This window comes from Perca fluviatilis, chromosome 19 (assembly GCF_010015445.1).
Source record: "Perca fluviatilis chromosome 19, GENO_Pfluv_1.0, whole genome shotgun sequence".
NCBI classification, from domain to species: Eukaryota; Metazoa; Chordata; class Actinopteri; order Perciformes; family Percidae; genus Perca; species Perca fluviatilis.
Window position 1 is genome coordinate 21,547,001 of NC_053130.1, and position 18,109 is coordinate 21,565,109.

Below are 18,109 nucleotides of genomic sequence, written 5' to 3' on the forward strand. Positions count from 1 at the left end.
GGTTTTCTTTCTGCTTGATGCGACTAAATAACAGCATTTCACTTCCTGTTGTGCAGCCCCCACATAGTTTGATTAGACGCTTGTATAACGTGGTGGTGGATTAGCATGGACAAAATCTCCCCTCAATACTACTTGTTCAACTAACTTGGCAGACACCCAGCAAATCCTTGAGCAATTAATCTAAGGGATAAAATAATTCTGTTGAGTGAAGCTTGTTTTTGTGATCAGTTTTCTTTGCCTGCTATTTTTGGATTACGGCAAAATTTAAGGATTGAGGGGAAGTACCCTGACCTCAGCAATCTGTTAGTCTCTCAACGGTTTCCTTTTTTTTACATCTAATCCATTGTTAAGACAGAGAGGAGAGGGATCCCACACCACAACAACCACTAAAATAAAACAAGCCTGTGTGTCCCCTTCGGCTTATTTGTCCAGCTCATCTTGTAAAAATGAATAAATAACTGCGTTTTTTTTTTTTTATTTCAAGAGTGAGTCAGTGGACTGTTGGCCTAAATTGATTTTTGGTTTTGTTGGGAAATTTTCAGCTACAGAAACACAGCAATAGTCTGCATTGTGTAGAAATTCAAACAAAACATGTTTGAAAATATGAACCACCATGGACACAATGTTGCACATTAAAATGTTATTTCCTGTCAATTCCTTTGTACACTATAGTGTAAAAATATTTCTTTCACTTAAATACATCCTATTAATATCAACAGAGTAACTAAATAATAAATGGCAAAATGTTTCACAAACTGTAAAATCTCAACGTCCTCAGGCAATATCAAATAAACAGTCTACAAATACGGATTTGGAAAGAAGTATTGATTTCTTCTTACACCCTACACACTGAGGGAAACAAAATCACATTGAATCAATTGCAGAACTGTCTGTGTGAAAGTGCAGATAACCGCAGAAAGGAAGAGAAATTAATAGCATAGACTATTTGTGTATCCCTCTGTTTTTTTGTATAGGCTGAATGGCTGAAAGAAGAACCGATCAGTTAATTGATATTTGAGACTATATTGACCGACAGAAAGGACTGAGCCAATGACATGGTTTGTTAGTTCAAGGACAGAATGGGGTTATTTTACAGCACCAAACAGTATCTTTATGGGCATATATATGTAAGGTATAGGGTGGTATAGTCACAGCTAGGACTACTTTAACTGAAGAATGTGAGTTCGAGATGAATAAGGCACATTTTGAGTGCTGTTATAATCCAAACGTGTTTACAGGCTGTGTAAACATGTCTTACAATGAGTTTCAGTGTCGAGGTACATTTTAGTAGAAAATTATTTAAAATTATGTATGTTTTCTGCTTAATTTCTTATGAATTTGTCTATTTGAAGTTACAATTTAACCCTTTAAAAATAGGTGAAAAATGTGTCACGTTTAATACCTGTGATCACTTTTAGGTTATAAATTGATCCACTTACACCATAGTTCATACCATATGATCGATATTATTTAGACTGGTTATCTATTAAACAAATTGTGTTTCCAATGACTAAAACAGCAGAGGCGCTGTGAGAAAAGATGAGGTGGATGTCGCTCATCGCTTCAGGAAGTTATTGGAAATTATGAAATGACATCACCACAGTTTTTTCCTGGCTTTGTTTGGTGCTTCTCCTGACCACGCCTTCCTGCCAGCTCCATCATAAAGCAGCCAGGCCGTGTGTGTGTGCACCAGTTGAACTCCAGTTAGTGTGGACAACAGGTGCACTACAGCCTCTCTCCTCCCCGCTGTTGGATAATGCCCGCAGAGCGCCGCTCGTCGCTTTGCGCATGCAGGGCTTACTCGTCTGCACTCTGAACATTTGCACGTTTTTGTATCCTGATCACTTCCAGCCACAAAAATGCCTTTTCCGCCCATCAGCCTCCACCAGCGGATCTCCTCTCCTGGCAGGGAACTATTCGGGAAAAAGAAAGCCAACGGAGTGCCTCCTCACAATGAGCTCACCAGCAAATCCGGCGGAGAGAAAGGTGGGTCCGAGAAGGAGAAGCAGTCATCTTCTTGGACATCGGCGAATTTAAGGAATTTGGGGCGAAAATCCCAGCAAGAGAAGAGTAGAGGCCCAGCTCAGAAGGCGTGTGCCGGCCAGGAGACCCAGGGAAAGAGCTCCTGGCTGTCGGTACCCAAACCTCAGGACTCGTCTGAAGGAGTCAGGCGCTCCAGCTCCATGGACTCCGCCAGACACCTCCAGGGCAAAGAGGAAGGGAAGAAGGAGATTCAGTTTACTCTCAGTCTCACCCCTGAAGCCATTCTTGTCATCCAAAAACGGAATCTAGAAAAGCAGATGATGGCAAAGCAGCAGAAGTGTTGCGCCTCCGCGGACTTTCGGCACAGGCGAGTTTTTCCATCCAAAAAGGCGCACGGAGCGTCCAAGGGCTGCGCTCCTGTCGCCAAAGTGGAAAGCGCCGAGCAGGACATTACAGCCATCGTTAAAATATCTCTTTTGAATGATCAGTATAAGTACGACGATGTAGAGTATGAAGAAGAGGATGGAGATGTGGACGAGACTGTTGTGAGGAAATGTAAAGAGTGGCTCAAAGGGGTCGAAAATGCCGCTGCTTTGGGAAAAGTCGACAAACTTTCTGCACTCCCGCACCTTAAAGGCTGCTGACGCCTGACTTCATATTTCATTTTCTAAACAGCTGACTGACGTGATGATGGACTCATGAAAAGCGCACACCGATAGGCTACCGATGTAGGCCTGCTGCAATGGTATCTTAAGTCTGACTCCTGCAAATTAAACGATTAGCGACTGAGGCGATAAAATCCACTCCAGAGGAATGCCAATTTGTTTCGGGGTTATGCACTAAAATAGTTGTCACACAAAAATGAAGAAAATTGATGAAACATGAAAATAGATGAGTAACTTGCATAGGAATAAGAGGGCGTTTGACATCCTCTCGCCTCAACAAAAATAAGATGTTAAAGCTTAATTACAGCCTGTGGCTCAGCCAACAGTGCTTCTTATGGTTCACAGGGACGTTGCTTTGCGAGTTTAATGACTGTTCGATGTTTTGTTGAAGTTTGAACTGAATACCTTGATATTCTTGTCCTTTGCACATGGTTTTTGTTTTCAGTGGGGCGCCTGTGGATTGGAAGAGGGGTTTGCGTAAAGGGACGCGAAACCGTTCCTTTGTGTTGGAGAACAATAAGGTGTCAACAACAGGGCTTTATATGCGCCTGCTGCTGAAACCAAACTGGACTGTTTATTTTCCTCTAATAAGAGGGTTACCTTTGTAGGGATTTATCAGCGATGTACAGTATTTCATATTCACTAAATATTTGTACTGTCAAACGTTTTCTCAGCTGATGATTTTTTTTTTGCCATTTGAAGTAAAAATGTTTTTTTTTCTTAATCTTGCAAGTGTCACTGACCGTTTTAAATCTTTTCAAAGCTGATTTGTGTTGTGCCTTTTGAATGAGTCTGTTACATAATGCTGATTTGCAGTCACTTAGATTTCTTTTACAGTCTGGCCATTTCCCAGATTGTATTTTAAAGGATCTTTTGTTGCCACTGTAGCTACCTGAGGCCATCCAGGCATTAGTGTCCTAAGCTTCTCAGATATCCTGTTAAGCAGAGCTGACCAGTGTACTGTGGGGCCCAGGTGCATGATCCCTTCAGGAAATTACCTCCAGTCTGCTTTACTTTTGTTATATCTAACAAAACAATGCATGTAGCTACGAGAGATAAATAGTGTTGGTACCAAATATCTGGGAGTTAATTTCACCCAAAGTGCCACAACTATATGGTTTGCAGCAAAGGTATGCCCAGTTTGAACTGAGAGCTTAATCCTTACATTCCCATACTCATGTGGTACTCACTGAGCTATAAGAACTATGTTAATGCTATAAGTAGTAATGAACCCTACGTAGCCTACTCCTGAGAGAGAAACAGCTGGTCAGGGACCAGTTGAGGGCTTCGAAACAAACCAGTATTTGACTGTTTTTAGCAACAACAAAAAGCTGAATACGATAAACCAGAGTTAAAGAGAAATTAGGCTATAAAGACAATTTTCGCTTCTTTCTTGGTTCTTTTCCGCTACCTATGTTTTATTGTATTGAAAATTAGAGAGGAACTTCCAAGGAAACTGCAGTCACATGCCATCCTTGGACACAAATTAAATCTTCATGCAGGGTCATAACATATAGGTGGGTTTGTGTGTACAGTGTGAATGTTCCCTGCAATAAGGTTGAACTCTTTTTCCATTGTTCTCTGTAACTTGGTAACCACAGTTTTACACTGAGTGTGGTCCACTTTAAAGCCACACACAAGACAGAGGAGTGCAACCTTTAAGACATTAGAGTGTTTGAAAAGCCCACACACCAACAACTGGTAAGCTATTTTAAAAAAATGATTTATAACCTCAGGTAACATTGTCGTTTGATATTATTTGTTATTTGGGAATTTGATGTCAACAATCTTTTCTTTAAAGGTTCCCTCAACGGTGGATTTGCTATGAGAGCTGAGTGCAAAAACGTTCATCAAGCAAGCACTCTGCCCTCTATTTCGGATGAATACTTATTACCTGTTGCTGTCAGAAAGGTATTTTATATAACCCGTTCATCAGCACTGAGAATTTCATATTTTATTCCGCTGTTATCCTGTTAAATTACATGTTATTCAGGAATGGCTATACATGGAGTAATCAGGTGCCAGATACGGTATGTGTCCTGTATACGTTGTTATTGTGGTACAGTACATGGCATTACAGATGTCATTTGAGTAGACAAACAAGCTGCCAGAATAAAGCATCATGTCTGTTCAGATGTTCCCATTCAGTGTCACAAAGGGGTTTTATTGTCGCATGTTGCGGACTGAGATCATGGCTGAGCCAGCGCAGCGTGTACCAAGACCCATACGGTTCAGCGTGTACCAAGACCCGTTTGGTTCTCCGTGGCTCGTGTGATGATGATATCTACTGGCTCGGTGACTGAGAGTAATGTAATCCTCCTCTATTGTGTCATTTCAATTGTGGCCTTGTTTATGTGCCTCTCTCTGGTATTCACTGCTGTCTGGTTTAGGCCTGAAGCTGAGCTATTCATGACTGTGTCTGTCCTGGAGGGTGAGAGAGAGAGCTGTATTAGTGTGTCTAAAGTAGCTCAAATAGGCTATTTGTATTGAACCGGAAAAGTAGAATTTAAAGGAGAAGGAGCTGGCAACAAGTTGAGACAGTCGGCTTGGTTACAACAAGTGGAAACACTTTTTCCAAACTGCCCTTCAAGGTCTTTTACATTGGGAGTTGTTAGTTCTCTCTTTTCATCCTCTGCCACACACAAACTGTTTCTGTTTACACCTGCAACATCTAATTTCTTTATTTTTTTCTCGATTGCTAAGACACATTTCATGAAACCCTCACCCATTTTTTCAAAACTGTAAATACAAAACCAAATTCTCAAACTATATTCACAAAAACATCTGACTCTGCTGGCAAAATCAAACAATCATATAATGCCAGTTAATAACTAAATACTACAGAGCATTCATTAGACATTACCTAAAAAACTTGAGTCACAGTGTGCAGGTCATATAGTTACAGAATTCTTCTTTTTTTCCACAGTATTTCATACAGTAAACACATTTTGCAATGAAAACAAAAGTATATCACAACTTGTACAGTGAATATCTTGTATATTGCAAGTACTAAAATATTGAATATCTGTATATTAGCCACTTGTAGAACAATACAGTAGTCCAACTGCATAAGGCCAAAGAACAAAGAAAACAAAACGAAAAGCACATGACAGTACACTGAAAAATATTGTGAAACCGCAAAAAAAAAACTTATTTAATGCTCCTGTGCCACCTGTGCACTCTGAACTGGCTTATATTCTCTACAATTGGTTTTGAGTCGTCTTGGGTAAACGATGACAAATGTGTTGTAGTTGTGTTTCACTTTTGCTGCCTGTGTTAACCATTTTGCAACAAAAGTACATCACAGTGTGAAATGCGTTTTAGAGAGTGAGAGTTTTGCAAAAAGAGTGATTGATTTGACAAATGAGTTTAGGCCACTGAGCATTTGGTTCAGAGAATGGGGTTTAGTGTTTTAGCAATTCAGAAAAACTGTAAATCTTTGGAGCTAGAGTAAAAAAAAAAAAATGGCCACATGCTTCTGTCCACCTCCCTGCAGTATCATGATCACTGTCTGGGGTGATGTGGTACGGTATGGCTGCATTATCCTCCACTGATTTATAGTGGCAGGATAGCACAGATGGATGCTGCCTTCGCCCCGTCACTGACACTGATACACACAACAGTGAGAGCAAAAGAACTGCAGGTCCCTTTGCTCTGCCAATACAGTATTACTATGGCAACCCAACTGATAAATCCCGTGTTTCCAGCAGCTTTTGTGAGAAAAGACAAAGCAGACACTTCCTGAACAGACTCAGCCCATAAACTTAATGTGTCATTTAGTGGCAGCCTGTTGGGAACAAGGCATTTCCCAGAACCAGGGCAACCTCAGAGAGAAGACTTGGATCAGAGAGTACAGTCCTGCCATTAAAGCTAAAGCAATCTTCATTTAAGGGTTATTAAAGGGAACAAGTAGCTCCATGTTTTTCTGTGTACTTAATCTGCTTTGGCATGCATGCTGTTACCACCATTAGCCTTGCATTCTTTTGGTAACATGATCCATATTTTGCATTCCTTTTAATCTTATATTTTATCTTTATACTCCGAGACAAGAAAATTGCCTAAAGATGTAGTAGTTGAAATCTGTCTCTAAAACCTCCCTCTGCAACATCTGTTGGGTATCGGTCTTCATCAGGATTAAATGAGGACACTGTTGCCCAATAATATGCTTAGGGCAGATCACAGCCTTACAAAATTGTTTTCTAGAGACAGGAAATACGATGGGGGGCTTTGTAGGAGAGGAAGTGGGCATATTCCTCCTGCTTATCGTCAGCAAGGACACAATATCAGGAAGTTGTGTGGGAGGTTGCTGCTGGCAGACAAGAGGGATTACCAAAAATGCATTCCTTTTTTTAAATCATCTTCAGGCAAGCTGACTGAATCACTCCCACAGCATCTAAATTGGGTTTTTACTGTTGACAGGCAGGGGTTGATGTCAAAGCGGAGCCCTGGAGGAGGAAGGCAATGGGTGACAGCGTTCCAGACCCGGACCAAGAGGCCAAGGCCTGGCGTCAGGCTCAGCTCGAGCAGGTTGATAAATACTGTACCAATGATAGAATGTTTAAGATACTTTCAAAGTCACGAAGACACTTGTTCTGTTGCCGTCTGCGGAGAAGGCACAATGATGCAGTGAGAGAACATTTAAGAATGAAATGGCCACTGGTCTTTGACCAGTGATCAATAATTTCCCCATCTCCTTGTCTGTAGTCAATACTAAAGCATGGCTCTCTGCCTCCATTCTCTCTTTTTTTTTTTAAATAGCTCTTTTCCCTTCAGTTAGTGTCTGTTCCTTTTCTTTGTTTATCCTCCAGCGCCATCTAGAGGCCTACAGGAACCTGCACCGTCTCCGAGATGCTCTCGGTCTCCGCTATGCTGCCCTGCTCAAGGACAAGGTCCACTCACAAAGATTACTGCTGCAGCAGAGAGATGAGACAGCCCGAGCAAAGTCAGAGAATGAAACTAAGCGGGTAAATCATTGAAACTTAAGGTTGCAGAACTGAGTGCTTTATTTGAGTCATGTGCATGAATTGCAGAGGTCAAACTCTGTCTGACATTTACATTTAATGGTTTCAAATGAGAGACCAGTGTTTTCCTTGTGGTGATGTTATTTATGACAGATTACATTTTTAATGTATTAAACTCATAAGATTATATACCTTAATCGTTGCTGTCTCTGATATCGCCCAGCTATGATTCACTTTTTCCAGTTTATTGTTCTATTAGTTGCGTGCAGTGTTATCACACCATTACTATACCTGTACCACTAACTTTCGGGGGGTAAAAAAATACCCAAAACAATCTGATATGAAATGAATTGGTCATCCAGTCTTGACTGTACGTTCTGGTTTTCTTTCTACATATACGACTGGGGGTCAGAGATTACGTCCATCCATGGGCCAGTTTTGTCAGTATTTTTCATAATGCGATTGTTTACAGGCACAATGGAAACAGGTCTGTATTTTTTCAAACTTGTTTGTTTTGGGACTTTATCTTAGGGCATGACGTAAACTATGAAAGTCAAAACTTCATCTTCCATCAGGGGGCCAAGTATTAGGCTGGATGGCCTAATTCGGCCCACAGGCCCCTATTTACCTACCACTGCACTACACTTTGTCTGGGCTCAAATACACAACCCTGCAAATCAAAGCCTCCCTGTTTTCACTACAACACCTCCACTTTCTCTTTTACTCTTCAAGTGACGTGCATATCATTAAAACAATTGCAGCTGCAGTTTACAACTTAATCCTGTGAGTCTTTAAGTCCTGCACAGTATGTATAGCAGGCTAACACTGTTGCTGAATGTGACTTCTGTAGCAACTATTATTATTTAGTCAAATGTTGCTTGCTGCAGATAAAACAAATTATTTGCAAGTGTTTTTGGTTCAATCTGTGGAAGCAAAGAAAGGCGTAATAATTAGAATCTTATAAACAACAGAATACTTAATAATAAACTATTAAATAATTACTGTTGAAGTTATCGCATTGAAATATTTTATTTTGAAAACCATCTCATCTAAATGGTTTGAATCCTCTTTCCTCTTTGAAATGTACAGAAGGTAATTTCACGTTTTGCCGTTTCATTGTTTTCATTATGAGTGATCCCTTTCGCATTGTCACATTGTTTTTACCTTGTCATTTGATATATTCTCATTATAAAATAAAAACATTTTTTATAGTCGCTTTAAATAAAGATTTTTGAACATTGGACAATTTAATTTTCTGCATAAATTGGTGAACCCTTGAAAATACTTGAAATCACGTTTTGAAATTCTCTAGATATTTGTAAGAGCGGGATTCAAACCACAAATTCAGACATATAATTTTTAAAGTAAAATATGTCAGTGCTTCTAATTCAGCAGTGACATCTCACATTTAGGTATTAAGTTGTTTATAGGACTTTTTATGGCCCTTTTTCACTACCATACATTTTTTGACTTCTTTTTTTCTCCTTTGCAAATTTAATTTCCTGTTCTTGTGTATAATTCTCCTTCTGACATAGTTTCTGTGATTGACTTTAATTTTGACTCGTCTCTGTTCTGACAGGGTGTGAAAAGATCAATAAGCTTTAGAGAGTGCCTGCATAGAGGGGCTTTAACAGGAGAGAGATCCTGTCTTATCTTCCCCTCCTGTAAAAGTTGAGCTTGGAGGATGTAATTGTCCTCTCTAATGACTTGCACTTGGTGGGGGGGGGGGACCAAAAGAGCACTATAAAGGACTATAGAGGCCCTCCAGTAGGACTCCTTTGTTTCAAATGGCTGAGCAAATGAAACTACCCGTTGTTTCCTCAGCTCGGATCGAAAGGCTCTGTCACAGACACAGAAGTGAGGCAGGACCAAAGCAGGCAATGGCAAGAACACCTGCTGGGGCCTAATTGGTCCTTGCTGCTATTAATGGCTTCCTGTGGTTGCATGTTTACTTCTCATTTGTTCTGTGTACTCTGTTTCCCAGCCCCTGAAACAAGGGAGGCTCACTTTAAATCTCTTATTCCCACACCTCTCTGTCCTTCTCTGACTGTCTGTCTGTCTGCCTCCGTCTCTTTTCTTCTCTACTCAGAAACAAAAGAAGTTGGCCTTCTCCAAGCTGCAGCACAATGACTCATACCTGAAGTCCCTCCCTAAAACCAGCTATTACATGGTAGGTTTTGTCCCAGTACCGGAAGTATATGACAACTGACTTTAATCCGCTTTAATCCGTCATTGATTGATGTTACATCCCTCACTGTGACATTCATCAAAGCGTTCTGTCACTGTATCTATTTTCTGAGATTTTTGACCTCCAGAAGCAGTTAGCTGAGCGTGGACATCTAAAAACCCATCATGACTTGGAGAACTTTTATAGGTGCATCACATATAACCGTCACCCATCACAGCTCCATAAAAGTGTGGAGGATGTCAGGAAAAAGAGTTGAGTTACACTTTGATTGATATATATATATATATATATATATATATATATATATATATATATATATATATATATACAGTATCTCACAAAAGTGAGTACACCCCTCACATTTTAGTAAATAGTTCATTATATCTTTTAATGGGACACTGAAGAAATTACACTTTGCTACAATGTAAAGTATTAAGTGTACAGCTTGTATAACAGTGTAAATGTGCTGTCCCCTCAAAATAACTCAACACACAGTCATTAATGTCTAAACCGCTGGCAACAAAAGTGAGTGTTGAATGGTTTTATTTCAGTTAGCCTAATAGCTGGTTTGAGTTGCATTGAGAGATGGTTTTATGGAAAGTACCCCATGCCAATCTCTAGGTATGGTGAAGGGTATGTGATGATGTGGGGCTATTTTAATTCCAAAGGCCAAGGGAACTTTATCAGGATGCATAGTATCCTGGATCCATGAAATAACTGGCCTTAAAAAAAAATAATCTGCCTCTCTCTATGGGAATTTAACATAGGGGTGTACTCACTTTAGTACTCAGCGGTTTAGACATTAATGACTGTGTGTTGAGTTATTTTGAGGGGACAGCACATTTACACTGTTACACAAGCTGTACACTTAATACTTTACATTGTAGCAAAGTGTCATTGCTTCAGTGTTGTCCCATTAAAAGATATAATGAAATATTTACTAAAATGTGAGGGGTGTACTCACTTTGTGGGGTGGTGTGGATATTATTTATATATATATATATATATATATATATATATATATATATATATATATATATATATATACAACTTTCTTTCTAGATCTATTATGGGAAAAACAATAGTTACTTTGTATGTGTATCTGTGTTAACAGTGCTGGAGAGCAGACCTGCAGCAGATTTGATGACTCAAATCTCAGAAAAACATCCCTGCACCGCTAAAGAGAGAGAACATGAGGAACACTCCAGGTGGAGACTGCCTACACTGTAATACGTCTGCATTAGATTTTCTTGAGTATTGACCACTGAACAATTATTTTATTCAAATAATCATTTTCTCTGCGTTTTTTTTTTTTTTTTTTTTAAACTGCATCATTCGGTACTTTTAAAGCAATAATTTGACATTTTGGACCATAAGCTTATTTGCTTTCTTGCCAAGAGTTAGAAGAGAAGAGAAGGTTGATGCCACACACTCATATCTGTCCGTTAAATATAAGTCTAGAGCCAGAAGCCGGTTAGCTAAGCTTAGCATAAAGCCCGGAAACAGGGTGAAACAGCTAGTTTGGCTTTTTCCAAAGCTAACAAAATCTGCCTCTAAAACTCACTAATTATTATAAATATTAATTATTATCTAAACACATATTTTGTTTCTTTAATCTGTAAAAGATAAAGTGAACAAACTCTGAACTATAAGCTCATCTAACTAGCCCCTTGGCTGTTGTTTAGTCTTATTGTACAGACATGAGAGTGGTGTCGAACTTCTCAACTAACGCTAACTCTTCGCAAGAAAGCAAATGGGCGTATTTCCCAAGATTTCACACTATTGCTTGAAAGTGACACAACATATAAGTCTTGAGTTTATTTGTCTAATATTAGGTAGCAGGATACAATTTCATCAATCATCTGGTAGTTTATTGTGTATATTTAAGATAAGATAAGATCCTTTGTTAAGGGCATACAGTACATGTCTCAGGTTTTAGGTGTCAAAGATGCAGGTTGTGGTGGGCCAGCAGGGAGATGGTAGGCCTACTCATTTGTAAAGGCCTTTGGTCTAAAACTGTAAGCACTCTGGATCTCTGTTTGCACTGCCTTTAAGAACAAACACGACTCCACTGGAGGCTTGTTTAGCATGGACCCTCCTGGAGCAGAGAGCTGATTACTCACGTAGAAGTGAGATGACCAAACACAAGCTGACCCTGCTGTTGTGGAGACTCACCTCCTCGGACGGTCGCTTTGACTCTGACAAACATCATCCAGGGGAAAATGTTGTAATTATGTCCACTACAAAAGAGATATAGCAATTGGGCCAGTGGTGTCACCTAATGCCTGCACTGCGAGCAGATGTTGAACTGTTTGGAGAGTTCCTTCTCATTTAAAGCTGTATGAGCTTCCAGGCAAACAGCAAAGCCATTTACCAAAAAGTGGCAGAGATAATCTGAGAGCTTAGAGAGTTAGAGTTGTATTGTGGTTCCACTCATCACTAGTTATACAAGCATTATCCCTATTATTATGAATGATTTACTACAAATGCTTCAGTTTTAAGAAACTTTATTGAAGATTTTGCTTTTTCTTTAGCTGACCCACTAACTGAGATCATCTTTCAGTTCATACACTCTAACCACCATTCATTTCTTTCAGGTCTTCCACTTCAACTGACACTTCAGCTCAATTTGTCACCTAATATCGACTGACATTTCAACTTCTTGCAGTTTTCAAACTTCAGTTTTCAACTCCTTTTAGCAATTTCACTTCAACTGACTCTTCACTTAGCACTTACACTTAAATTCACACTTCAACTTCATTCAGCGCTTACACTTAAACTGAAACTTACGCTTCTTTCAGCACATCCATTCTCAGAAAATTAGAGAAAAGGAGAGAAAGAAATCTCAAACACATTTCTTTTTCCCTAATTGTGAGGGCTTTCTGCCATTGTCTCTTTAACAGTCAAACACCTGGCGATTAACATAAGTGCTGTCAGTTTCAAATACAAATTATACTATACCACTTTATTTGCTGGATGATGTTCAGATCCACATTACATTTTTGCACCTTCAGCGTCCTTTGTGTTTACATATTGTGAATGTATAACAGAACAGTGTTGGCCACTGCCACCCTTGTTGTTAATTAGGGCTGAACTCTGTTTAGTAGGAGCATGTATGATGTTAGCACCAGGCTGCCACCGTTAACCAGCACATTGGCTTGGGGACATTAGGAGCTTGGTAAGAAGGCGAGTGAAGGCTTGCGCTGACAAGTCCTCCATCAGTGTGAAATCTCACCGCCTCACAGACAAACAAGGTGAGACAGCGGTCCCCCTGCGCCCCCAACCTGACTGTGCCACAGGCACATTCCCCACATCCATAAGAAATACCCAAAATAAAAGCAATTAGAGCTGAAGCTGAAAATATGGAGTCTTCAAAGTCTTTGTTTATGTTTTTAAGTAAGGAGCCAATTCATCCAATCTGCTCTGCTTTGTGGCTATTTATATGATTATTATTAGCTGCTATGATTTATTGGACAGTTGAGGCAGTAATTTGCTATCTTTGTGGCCATCTGGTCATGGTCTCTTCAACATGTTGAATTTCACAAGTATGCATTACAGGTCCACAAAATTAGATTGGCCAGAAGATACCATGTCTATTACTATAAATTGACTTCAATCAGTGGAAAATGTACATAAGACAGAGCTGGCCTCTTTATTTTGTAGGCAACATTTTTATTGAGTTATCAGAGTTTTTGTATCTTATTTGTCAATGCTTCTTCAATCTTATTATATTATACATAAATGAGTGCACAGTTCCACATCCTCATTCCTCCTCCTGTGCAGCTCATGGGGTTTGTATAGATCTGTTACCTGCTGCACTGTCCTGTGAGTAAACGCTGCCTTGCTCAGGAGTCCTCCCTGAAGCCATTTTGCACCCAGCAGACAAAGTGTGTTGTCACCCGAGTGCGCAGTGTTATTGGGTGTGAGCTGCACCACACTATGGCTGCTCTTGAGAAGTAGCACACCATTAGGAATATATTAACAACCTGACATTTTGTGTGCAGGTCAGACATCCCAGCAGTAAGCAAGATAACCGGACGATAAAGATGTTTTGACACCGTTTTCCTCACTAATTATCAATTAGGTTAAAGTATGATTACCTGTTGATGGTCTTATGTTCTTCCAGCTGTAAAATGGACTAATTTTTTTTTGTGTGTAGGTTATTAGAGCAAGGCTCTGGTTCGGCAGAGCTGATCTTCGGTGGCAGCCAGGAGAAGGATGAAATTGAGCAAATGTTTCCCAAGGTTAGCGTCAAATCCACAGGGGCAGTAATCCCACTTAACAAGGGCAGTGAGAGGCAAACACACCTGGAGCAGTGATCACCCAACTGCCTCCTCAAACCAACACACATAAACCCACACTGATAGAATACACTCAGCAGTAAAATGCATTACTGTAGGCTTAATATTTTTTCATCTTCTTTGCAGTTAGCTTAGCTTTCGTTTTCGGTTCCCCTATTTTCTCCCACAAATGTGTATGTAACATTAAACAAAATATTAAAGGAATAGTTTGCAGATATTTTAGCGTAAAGACTGAAAGCAGGGGGAAACAGCTAGCCTGGTTCTGTCCAAAAGTAACAAAATCTGCCTAGCAGCACCTTAAAAGTTCACTAACTAACACATTACATCTTGTTTTTTTAAAACATAAAAAAATGTGTTTAAACAACAATGTGTGGTTTTATGTGGAATCTTTGCTGGATGCATGTCAGTGAAAGTCACTGCTCCCGGCAAGGAAATAATCCAGCACATAACCCCCTGTAAAACCACAAGTAGTTGTTTTTACACTTTGGTACACTACGAGATATAAGGTGTTCATTAAAGTGAGTTTTAAAGGTGCTGGTAGGTGTATTTTCTTGACAAATCAGAGTATAATTGTAGCTTGTGTCAAGGAAAAGGCTCACCATGCCTATAACATAACGAACAGAAGACTTGTTAAATTTATTGATCAAATTATGACATCTCATTTATTTATTTTTATTAATTAAAGAAGGCAGAAACAGGATATAAAAAGGTAATATAGAGCACTATTTCACATCTTCAGAGAGATCAGGAGAGAGGCTGGTAAAGAGACTTTGGAGATGAGGTTATGCTCAGGTGCCGAGATGAGCATATACGGACAAACACGCAGGACTCATTTTTCTCTCACCTCTGTGTCAAAACGGGCCTGAGCAAACAGAGGATGAGCCTGGCTGGAGGGAGAGCAGGGGAAGGCAAACAGTGGTCAGACGAGACTGGTGAAAGCCAGCAGACATGCAGAAGTATTACTCACCACAGCTCCGTGCTGACATCTCAGATCCTCCTCTGGCGGAGAGGCCTGTCACACCTATTAACATCTTTGGGGTGTCGATACAGGTTCAGGCTTTAAATGTTTGTGAGGCACCTTACTTTCTTGTTTACCTCACAATAATATGTGCATGGATACAGCTCAATTACTCTGCAAAAAAGTACTACCTTCCTTTTAAGCCTTATAAAAACAGTGTCAGGGAGGTGTTGGCTTAAGTCAATGGTGATTTTTGCTCATATTTATTTGAATTACATTATATTGTCATGTTCTTCAATGATTTAATCCACTATATTTATGTGATAAGTTAATGAGGACATAGTAAAGGACAATACCTGTGTTTCGGCATCTTTAATCCCATTTACTACACATTATGTATAGTTTTTATGACTGCCAACAGTTTTCCAAAGTGCTTTATATATGTTTTTTTCACAACATGAATGTTGGCTTCCATTTATTTCAACATAACAATTAGCTGGCAGCCAGACTTGAAACTTTGTTATTGCATAGAAGTTTACATCAATCTACAAATCAATCTACACATATAAACTACTTTATCACACATCAATGCCAAACTATAAGATCAATTAAAGCATATTTTGAATACCAGAATTTGAAATACAGTACACAACGTGGTTTAAAGTGGTTAGCAGTAAAGTAAAGTGATTTGTATTGAATGGTTTCAAACATGCACTTGTAATAGAAGCAAAGCAAAGTGAATACAGATTTGAATGTGTTCTCTGAAGTTTATTTGAGTTGCACCTGCGTTTTATCCTTTGAGGATGGGGGAAAGGGCTTTGGGGATCTATATAGCACCATATAGATCAATAACGTTAATTCACAGTGGGTGCTGCAGTCCCACATCAGGAAGTGGCCTGGTGTGACAGTTAGCGCTGGGTGGGGTGTTGGAGCAGGACAGAGAGGCGCCAAACGGGACACTTGGACTGTGGGAAATGACACTGACTATGACACACATGACTTTTACACCATGGTTACCTCAGCTTGTATACAAGGGGACGTCTGTTTTTAAATTACAAAATGATTAATGGACAAGGAAATGATAGATGAATGTAATATGTGCCACCCACAGATGAAAGCCCCCACATTTGCAACCCTACAGCCTAACTTCATGAAGAACTTCCAGAGCAAGATGCCTGATTTGGTAGGTCAGCCGTTGCCTCCTTTAGTTCCAGTGTGGTAGCCCAGCACAAAACAACAGAGGGAAACGCTCATGTTTACTACTTTCTCTCAATCACAGATTAGCCCTGAGATTCCAGAGAAGAGCAGGAAAGCAGAGATTTACTTGAGACGGCTGAGACAAATGCATGATCTTTGTTTAACCAACATGGCTTCGTCCCAAAGGTTGGTAATTCAGCAAACAGGCAGTGACATAAAAGAAATGATGCACTGACATGGATCATTGAAACCTTTCTAGAAGTTTTGTTTTTAGTACCATTTAGAACCAATGAGGAGACAGGAGAAAAGAAGCATATTGAAGGAGTCTTTCAACTGCTCTTTAAACTGAGTGAGGTTTGTTTTTCTCTGCTTGCTGTGAACTCTGGTCCAGACTGTTGGACAGGGAGACAGACTCACTGTGCTGGCAGGAGGAGCGAGGCAACCAAGATTTGGTTAGTAACACAAACCAGCCACAACACAACACAACACCACAGAGCTCTATGGAAGCTAACACCTAGCTGTCACACACTATCTGCCTTTAACGTTTGTTTTTTTCTCTGGAAGCCACCATGGCAACAGGTCACACCGAATAAAATGACCAGAATACAGTAGTTATTTGTGAGCATGACACTGCGGCACTACATGTCTGTATGTAAATCATGTGTTTTATGAATTGAGTAATCAGCGAGAGATTTTTTTCCATATTTATCCTTCCATAGATGCTTCCGGGCATTGACTCCAAACAAGGGAAGACAAGCCAAACCAACCAGCCGCCTCTCTGCTCTCCGAAACAGCCAAGAAGTGTCCGGAATGACCAACCTTCACGTCCCCAGCAGTCGGGCAGAATGACTTCAGCCAGGTGCATGACAATACACACATCCATCATCCATGTATTTACTTTGTTGGAGACAAAAGACTGATTGTCACTTGACATTCTGTATTTGTGGGTGTTTCTTGGCAGCCACCGAGATCTTGAGACTCTGGTTTGGGACGCAGCAATGTGCCGCCGTAAGACACCTGATCCCTTATCCATTGAAGATGTGTGTCAACAAAAGCATGTAGAGGTAGAATTATCTCTCAGATTGATTATTATTGTGAAGATTGTATTGTTTTTTAACACATAATTTTCTGTTCTGTCTTTAGATAATAGACCGTGGCTTCAAGCTATGGAGAAACTATACAGAGAACACAGATCACTGAAGTTATCACCATCTGTTTACAGGGAATATGTGCAGTTATTATTGTATCAGTTATCTGTAAAGTGCAGGTTTATGGATGCATTAATGTCTTATGTATATGAAAGATACTTTTTTTTATAGTGTTTATTTCATGTTGTACTGGTTAACTACTAGTATATACTTTTATACTGACAATAATAATACTATATTATGTGTAAGTAATGGTTTTAATATGTCAATTGTTGATTTTAGTTATACATACAGTAAAGTCCTTACATTCATGTTTGGATATTCTGAAATAAAAGTTATACTATAATAACATTAAACTATTGGTGTGTGATGGTGATTATTATATATTATTAAGGATGTGGTTGTTGCACTAGAGTGTAATTTTTCATCTATTTGTTAGTGTTATGTAGTCATCCATTTATTCAATAATTCATTAATATTAGAATAACTTCTTCTTTCGTCCCCTAATTGGCACAGTCTTAACCCACTAACCCACTAAATGGTTTCAGGTTTCCAGCCCTTTTCTCTTGTTTAAACAGCCATATTGCACATATTTATTTTTGTTTATTTCTTTTTAATATGTTTATGTATGCACCACCCACCAAGGCAAATTCCTTGTAAGTGTTACTTACTTGCCAATTAATCCTTTTCTGATTATGATTCTGATTT

The 18,109-nt window shown here is 39.5% G+C and overlaps 2 protein-coding genes across 6 annotated transcripts; both read left to right on the forward strand.

Annotated features, from left to right (window-relative positions):
- The first annotated feature begins 1,660 nt into the window (after positions 1–1,660).
- On the forward strand, positions 1,661–4,787 carry prr18 (proline rich 18). The gene has a single exon (XM_039784753.1). It carries the CDS (start codon positions 1,860–1,862, stop codon positions 2,625–2,627), a length of 768 nt encoding a protein of 255 aa, XP_039640687.1. The 5' UTR covers positions 1,661–1,859; the 3' UTR covers positions 2,628–4,787.
- On the forward strand, positions 4,439–17,757 carry si:ch211-130h14.4. Of its 5 annotated transcripts, none has more exons than XM_039784751.1 (13): positions 4,439–4,559; positions 7,068–7,175; positions 7,457–7,612; positions 9,699–9,779; positions 9,910–10,048; positions 10,912–11,023; positions 13,957–14,041; positions 16,168–16,239; positions 16,336–16,439; positions 16,645–16,705; positions 16,973–17,112; positions 17,215–17,317; positions 17,397–17,757. In XM_039784751.1, exons 1-13 carry the CDS (start codon positions 4,473–4,475, stop codon positions 17,451–17,453), a joined length of 1,305 nt encoding a protein of 434 aa, XP_039640685.1. In that variant the 5' UTR covers positions 4,439–4,472; the 3' UTR covers positions 17,454–17,757. The 5 variants fall into 5 exon arrangements, with proteins under 5 accessions (XP_039640685.1, XP_039640682.1, XP_039640681.1 ...); XM_039784748.1 differs by having other exon boundaries at positions 10,912–11,005; positions 17,215–17,261; XM_039784747.1 differs by having other exon boundaries at positions 4,455–4,559; positions 17,215–17,261.
- The last annotated feature ends 352 nt before the right edge of the window (positions 17,758–18,109 follow it).

Excerpts from the sequence above, each read along its gene's own strand:
- prr18 (XM_039784753.1), top strand. The coding sequence starts at position 1,860 with ATGCCTTTTCCGCCCATCAGCCTCCACCAGCGGATCTCCTCTCCTGGC.
- si:ch211-130h14.4 (XM_039784747.1), top strand. The coding sequence starts at position 4,473 with ATGAGAGCTGAGTGCAAAAACGTTCATCAAGCAAGCACTCTGCCCTCT. Across the intron at positions 7,613-9,698 it reads CAGAGAATGAAACTAAGCGG|AAACAAAAGAAGTTGGCCTT; the intron begins GTAAATCATTGA and ends TTCTCTACTCAG. Across the intron at positions 16,240-16,335 it reads AGAGCAAGATGCCTGATTTG|ATTAGCCCTGAGATTCCAGA; the intron begins GTAGGTCAGCCG and ends TCTCAATCACAG.